Source organism: Carex rostrata, chromosome 4, assembly GCF_964058835.1.
Source record: "Carex rostrata chromosome 4, lpCarRost1.2, whole genome shotgun sequence".
Lineage (NCBI taxonomy): Eukaryota > Viridiplantae > Streptophyta > Magnoliopsida > Poales > Cyperaceae > Carex > Carex rostrata.
Genome location: NC_135921.1, coordinates 8,426,465 through 8,434,394, shown reverse-complemented (window position 1 = coordinate 8,434,394; position 7,930 = coordinate 8,426,465). Strand labels below are relative to the sequence as shown.

The window sequence follows — 7,930 nt, the reverse complement described above, 5'->3', positions numbered from 1 at the left end:
GGTTTAGCTGTTGACAGATTGACAGATTGCGATTGATTTAGGAGCTCGTATTTCGGCAAAAAAATTGTTATTCTCCAAAGGCATGGTTGGTACTCTTATTTCGGCATAAAGACTGATTTAGGTTTAGCTATCAACACCCTGTACCGCAATTGGTACAAATACCATCAGAAAAATGAGATGTCGGTACTAAATTTGAAGATTTTTCATTGAATTTAAGCTGTACTGGTACTCTACTTGTCTAGGATATAACATTTGACAGCATTTTAACTTAATTTGATGATTTATTTAGTGTTTGGATAATGTTTTATGATAATTTTTATGAGAATGTTATATGTAACCTTATTAATTATATATTAAATACTTTCAGAAAACCAATTCAATTCAGTGATTTATTTAAACCAATTCAATCAAGTTTCTCAATACTTGAAGACTAGAAACTTGATTTTTGTCAAAATAAATATGTAGGTAAGCATAAAGACAAGCTAAGGACTGGAAAGGTCTCCGTGTCACCGTCAAGCTTACCGTCCAGAATTGTCAAGCTTGCCTCCAATAGTTAACATTTCAGAGCTTGCACCATCACAAAATCAAGGTTTAACAATTCAGAGCTATACATATTTCTCTCATTTTCTATTTTACTCTTTTATTCTTATCAATAAAACTTTCAATTTTATTCTTATCAGTACAACTTTCAATTTTTACGAGATGCCAAATCAAGCTTTAGTACAATTAGGGTTTTCCTGTATAAAACTGGTACTAAAGCTTAATTATTCACAATTAGGGTTTTGTACAGCTATCTGTACTAAAGCTTAATTATGCAAGAATAACGCATTTATGCTATTGAAGGAGGTACCTATGATTTTTATTGATATAAATTATAACTGGTACCAGTTCAGTACCAGTATTTTCTGATTCTGGTACGGTTAGGGGCCTATTGAAGGAGGTACCTATGATTTTTATTGTACCAGTACCAGTTCAGTACCTATGATTCTGGTACCAGTTCAGTACCTATGATTTTTATTGTACCAGTATTTTCTGATTCTGGTACCAGTTCAGTACCTATGATTTTTATTGTACCAGTACCAGTTCAGTACCAGTATGCTATTGAAGGAGGTACCTATGATTGTTTGACAACTAGAACTTGATTTCATATTTTTAGCATTTTTCTGCTATTTATTAGGCATTTTCAAAGTTGGCTTGTTTGAAATGCAAAATCAGCATTTTATGTTTTTATTTCCACTTCTGTCCCTGTGTCAAACAATTTGTTGGTTAATTGTTGGTAAGATTAATATTTGCTATTGAAAATTGGTTATGTGCAGAAGGATTTAACAGCACCATATGTTGTTGATAGAGAAGCGACTGTTGCTGCCTTTTTTTGCATTTGGAGCCTTTTTCGGGTAATTTCAAGCCCTTTTTCTTGATTGATTGTTGCTCGAGATGTGATAAATTGTGAGTTCTTGTGATGAATTGGGGTATTGATCGATTGAGTGCGGGTTGTTGATTTTCCTGGCTTTATTAAATTCATTGATATGTGTTGTTTTGTTAAATGGGAGTGTTTGATATTGTGCAAAATAACAATAGGCTAGCTTAATTTGGGAAAATTAGAATTGAGAATTTTGAGGAATATGTGCTTTTTTTTTATTTCATGACTTGAGAATTTTGAGGAAATTGTAATTGATACTATGGCAAAATTAGAATTGTTGTGTTGATATTATTACTGTTGTATCTCAAATCAAAAATGTAATTTTGTATGATATTTGACGTTACAATTGAATCGATCTATTGTGTATGTTTTGAGAAAAGTAAAATTAAAAAAACCCAAAAAACTGACAGAAAAGTAAATAACAAAAAAAAATTTGACAAAATAGTATCAGCGACCGGATTTAACTATCAGAGACCGTCGATTCACGGTCGCCGATATCTTTTTCCCGACGTCAGCAAAAAATAACAGCGACCAAAAAAATTGGTCGCAAAAAAAATATCAGCGACCGGATTACGTCATTCAGCGACCGGTGACGTCATCAGAAGAGTATCTGCAACAATGCTTTCAGCGACCGGAGTATCAGCGACCGGAATCGGCTTTCTGAGACCGGAATGACTATCAGCGACCGGCGACGTGACTATCAGAGACCGGAAAACCGGTCTCTGATAGTCTTTCCTGCTGTAGTGGATACAACACGTGTGATCACAGCGTGCTATGACCATTAACGAGTCGTGGTCTTTTCTCCAAATTTAGTTACGGTACAACATATCATAGTATGTGACTCGAGTTATGACGTATCTAATCACTGCACGGCACAACACGTATTTATATCGGCTGCTCTCACACGGCCTAAAATACAAAACGCAGCTTTAATTGAATGAGACCCAATTTTTTAATCAGTAATCTCGACCCAATATCTCGCCGCAATTTGGGCTGAATATGAGGCCTCTTTCTTCGAGCCCAATCACTAATCAATCGTGTACGTCCAGTGATGATCAAATCGCTTAGGGTTTCATTTGGGTATGTGGACGGCCCTATATAAGCGGACTTCCTCCATCTGGCGTGAACCCTAACATCTCATATTTATATCGTCCCTTCCTCCTCAGCGGCGGCACCAGCACAAGCGAATCACTCACGCATCAGGTACATAATCTTAATCTTCATTAATCGTTAGTTATTACGATTTGTTGATCGGTGGCTTCCCCTGGTTCTAGATTTAGTATCTGTTTTCGATGTGTTGTATTTAGATATGTTAGCTTATGATTCAATCGATTTGCAACCTTTTTTTGCATTGTAGGACATATGCACCGATTCCAGTTTGGTTTAAATGCTTAGACTGCTTTGAAATGCGAAATAAATTTCGAAATGCTATGTTGTTGTCTCGAGATGCATCTGTAGATTTTATATGCTGTATTTTAGTTATAAATGATTTGTTATCAACTCCAGAATTAGCAATTAATTTCTGTCAGTACGCACTAATCATGGAATGTTACTTGAAACTGAACCTGGAGTGTTTATGAAAATCAGTATGTGTAAAAAATAATCATACGTTTGTCTCACAACAATTCTGTGAAATGATCATGTGTATTTGTTTGTTTGGTATAATCTTTACGTATGGTGCTTTTCAGACATGTAATTCTGTCTGTTGAGATTGTTACTGATAATGTATATTTAAATTTCATAGGATGAAGGTTATTGCTGCTTACCTGCTGCTAGCTCTCGGTGGTAACACCTCCCCCTCTTGTGAGGATATTGAGGGCATCCTCGAATCAGGTTATAAACCTTCACTTGATTTCTTATTACAGTATAAACTCAAAAGGTTAAAACTTGGCAATTAACATTATTTTGTTTTAAAATTATTATAGTTGGAGCTGAGTCTGACAAGAAGAGGATAGAATTCCTTTTGTCTGAGCTTAAAGGCAAGGACCTAGCTGAGGTTATCGCTGCTGGTAGGGAGAAGTTTGCTTCAGTGCCCTCAGGTGGAGGTGTTGCTGTTGCTGCCGCTGCACCTGCTGCAGGTGGTGCTGCTGCTCCAGCAGCTGCTGAGGCCAAGAAAGAAGAGAAGGTTGAAGAGAAAGAGGAGTCTGATGATGTACGTTCTTTCTATCTCCTTTGTTTATGTTATCTCATGTTTACTCTTAGAACTGTGAGGTTGCCACTGTCAGCCTGTGTAAATGGAAACATTTGATGTTCCTACAAGTATAGGGGGTTAATTCAAGTTTGTCGAGTCAAAGATATACAAAAAACACCAAACTGAACTGCTGTACATATATCTATTATAGGGGGTTAATCCTGGTAACATCTGGTTTTGTTTCCTTGCCTACTGGGGTCAAATAGATCTTTGACTCGACAAACTTGAATTCTTAATTTAGCGTAATATGGTTGGCGTATGTAATCTGATGTTTTGGAGGATCTGACATGAGATCATCTAACTTAACATCAATTCACCCATTTGAAACTGCTTTGAAAAACAAGTGACTGATTGGTATAATTTTTTCGACTTGTTGCAGGACATGGGTTTCAGTCTGTTTGACTAAGCGGTTCGGAAGAGTTTTTCTTCAATTAAAGTTGTTTTAGTTCTCTAGTTAACTTTGTTAGATGAAAACAATGCTTTGGATTTGTCAGTATGATGCAATGAACAGATAAGTTGTGATTTTAATGTGGTTTTGTAGTTTGTTGCTTGTACTTGTTTTTAAAGTTTTGGCAGAGATGTTGTACTTTAAATAGTTTATTGGTTGAAGCTCCAATCTGTTTTTCCAAATGGGTTACTTTCATTATATGGTTTTAATATGAATTTAATATGGGTCCTTTTATACTAGTGGGAAATTTTTTTTTCTAATTCGATGGCAAACATGGGATTTTGACACATGATGCCTTGTAAATTGTTGTTTCTTTTAATTTGCCGAAAGTTTTCAGTGAAATTGGTTCTTTTGGAAACAAGGATTGTACGGTTTTATTTTTCCAGCATTCGTACAGGGATGATGGCAATTATTATATGATTGTGTGTTTTAGAAACACAGTACTGCAATGAAAACCATGTTTTCTTTGGTTTCACCGAGAATCAAGTATTAGCCAAGTAGTTTTGGGGCCTAATTGGGCTTTATCCCATGCAAATATATTTGTTAGGGCCTAATTAACTGGTTTCATGTGGCTGGAATGTTATTCGAAAGTTCAAGTCTGACAGCCTTAAATGGTTGTGTTTTGTTTGATTTATATGATTCGGTTTGATTTAAAATTTATATTTTTTGTTTATCGGTGGACAGTGATTATGATAATTGAAACTCAAATAAACTAACAAACTAAATGAACATGAATATTGATAAATGTAATGTCATTATGACATGTCATGATGTCCATATATAAAATATTAAGCTAGTAATTGTGATGTTGCTTGTAATTAAAATATTTATCATAATTTATGTTAGCCAAATTAAAATTTAATCTGTTTTAGTTCAATCATAATAATTTAATTGATCTAATTGTTTGATCAGTTTCGTTTAATTATTTTTTATTTATTGATCGCATAAAATTTTCAATCAACAGAATAATGAACCGTGGCTAACTGGCTATTAACGAAATAACTTGAAGATTCTTCAAGTTTGCTTGGGTTTTCATTGCTCTCATATGTCAATACGAACATTATATTAATTATTATTAATATTACCTCAAATCTTCATTTGCTTATGCTCACCACCGACGGCTAACTAAATTCTTAATTTCTGAGTGCACGTGCCGTGCATCACGCCGGGGGAGTTGCGCGCATTTATTAAGCAATGTTTAACCCGAGACCTACTAATCTGGCCTCCTGTGTATTCTGAAACCATTCCCTGGACCAACCATACCTCCGTATCACTGTACCTGCATTACGCCTTTTATGGGCCCCAACAACTTGCTCTCACTGAGATTTTGCTAAGGAAGTGCTCCAGGTGCAATTGTACAAAAGAAACATTAGTATTTTTTAATATGGATCTTAGAGGGATGCATATAAGGCACAAGAAATATCTGTATTTTAATACGGATCTTAGAGGGATGCATATCAGGCGCGCCTCTAAGCAGCAATTTAGTCAACTTGACGCGAATCTCTAAGCCATGGATCCCTTGACTTGTTTTTTAAACATTTTCTTGGCAAATTTCATGTCCTTCTACTCAGTTCTGAAGCTTCTATTACAGTCTTTCAGATTCCAGTCACAAAGAAAGAACCTCAAACCTCAAACCTAAGCAAAACAAGCATAGAAAATAAGGTGTTGCCTAAGCAAAGAGGCATAATTAGGCTAAACATATACATACATTTCTACTGCTACACTTGCAAGGATGGGAGTGAAGGGTCACCCGATGACAAACGGGTCCCGAAACAGCCATAACCGCAAGATCCGACGTACATTCAACAACATAAAGATCACCGTGTTATGTGGTATCGTAACCATTCTTGTCCTACGTGGTACTGTCGGCTTAAGCACCCTTCTTGGCCTCCCATCCCCTTCTCAGCAAACCGACCCTGCCATGCTAGAAGACATCGACCGTATCTTGCGTGAAATCCGATCTGATTCAGACCCAGATTCAGATCCAGCTGTTGAATATAACAGTTCGCTCTCAAATTCGACTGAAACAGTTAAAACCAATTACACTCTTGGCCTGAAGGTCACCAACTGGGACCAGCACAGACGAAACTGGCTCAGCTTTAATCCTGGTTTCAGTCCAGACCCGAATAAACCACAGATCTTGTTAGTTACCGGATCAACTCCAAACCCGTGTGAACAGCCTATCGGAGATCATTACTTGCTAAAGGCAGTGAAGAACAAGATTGACTATGCACGGTTACATGGCATAGAGATCGCATACAACATGGCGCACTTGGACCAAGAGATGTCCGGCTACTGGACAAAGCTGCCATTGATCCGAAAACTGATGCTTGCCCATCCAGAAGTGGAGTGGATCTGGTGGATGGATAGTGATGCAATCTTTACCGACATGGCATTTGAAATCCCAATGACTCGTTATGATGATCATAATCTAATAATACATGGTTACCATGATCTCTTTTTCAAGCAGAAATCATGGATTGCACTCAATACGGGGAGCTTTTTGTTACGTAATTGCCAGTGGTCACTCGATTTGCTTGATACGTGGGCCCTAATGGGTCCAAGAGGTGCCACGCGCAATGAAGCAGGGAAGATACTTACGGAGTATCTAGAAGGTCGGCCAGATTTCGAGGCAGACGATCAATCTGCACTCATATACATTCTCCTCTCACAAAAGGAGAAATGGATAGACAAAGTCTACATAGAGAGTAGTTATTATCTGCATGGTTTTTGGACTGGCTTGGTAGATAAATATGAAGAAATGATGGAGAAATATCACCCCGGTCTAGGTGACGAGAGGTGGCCATTTGTTACGCATTTTGTCGGGTGCAAACTTTGTAGCAGTTATGCAGATTACCCGGTCGAGCGATGTATTACTAGCATGGAGAGAGCAATCAATTTTGCAGATAATCAAGTGCTTCAATTATATGGTTTTGCTCATAAGGGATTAGAGAGTGCAAAGGTTAAAAAGATCAGAAGAGATACAGCAAATCCATTGGAGGTTAAAGAGAATCTCAACCTAGAAGCTAGTCTTTCCTTTTGAGATTAGTTTTACCTAGGTAATTAATTAGGGTTAATTATAAAAAAGAATCAGGGTTTTTGTTTTTGGTTAAGAAATGAGAAAGTGATGGGGTAGGGTCTTTATCCAATTTGGTAATCTGATGTTATTTTGTCCTTTATGATATTGTTTTTTTTTTTTTTTTTTTTTCACCTAGATGTTATTTTTTACTTTCTTTTTTCTAATCTCGATAATTAATTACTTAAGTGTTTATCATTGAGTAACTATTTAATTTTTGTTCTTCTATATGATGGTGTGTGTATATAGTATGCACTGTGAAGAATTTATATCAGGGCCAAGATTTTGTTGATAATATAGGAGATCTCTGTCCAATATATTTTGGGTCTCGGCCTTTTCTTATTGATCCAATGTAAGCCCAAAATTTGTTCGGCTCTGTTTATATGGGCCTTCACTGGGCTCATTTCCAATAAAAAATGTATGTTATCGGTTTTCCTCTATTGCATTACTTAGATTTTAGAAGAGAACTTGGAGAGTTAGAGCACTGCATCATAAAATTTTTTTCTTTAATCAAAATTAAAATGTAGTAGATCTGATCAGGAACTTGGAATCGTGATTAACAAGTTCGAGCCAACAAAATAATATTTAAATAATGTAGGCCTGAGTTTGGAAATCATGGCCCGGCTTGGAACCGGGGTGGGGAGTTCTGACACCAAGACAAGATTAGGTGGTTTTGCAATTTATAATTTAATTTTGATTAAATTAAATGGCTCAGTTACTCAGTACAGGTATGATATAAAAAGAATAGGTGAAAGTGCCAAACAAGGTGTAAACAAGAAACAAGTTTTATGTAAA

General features: G+C 36.4%; 2 protein-coding genes across 2 annotated transcripts; both read left to right on the top strand.

The window, feature by feature from the left end:
- Window positions 1-2,465: 2,465 nt before the first annotated feature.
- Window positions 2,466-4,241, top strand: LOC144553054 (large ribosomal subunit protein P2B-like). Its single transcript, XM_078301126.1, has 4 exons — window positions 2,466-2,623; window positions 3,165-3,253; window positions 3,346-3,572; window positions 3,991-4,241. Exons 2-4 carry the CDS (start codon window positions 3,166-3,168, stop codon window positions 4,015-4,017), a joined length of 342 nt encoding a protein of 113 aa, XP_078157252.1. The 5' UTR covers window positions 2,466-2,623; window position 3,165; the 3' UTR covers window positions 4,018-4,241.
- A 1,341-nt stretch (window positions 4,242-5,582) lies between these two features.
- LOC144553053 (putative glycosyltransferase 2) lies at window positions 5,583-7,423 on the top strand. Its single transcript, XM_078301125.1, has one exon. It carries the CDS (start codon window positions 5,792-5,794, stop codon window positions 7,100-7,102), a length of 1,311 nt encoding a protein of 436 aa, XP_078157251.1. The 5' UTR covers window positions 5,583-5,791; the 3' UTR covers window positions 7,103-7,423.
- Window positions 7,424-7,930: the final 507 nt, after the last annotated feature.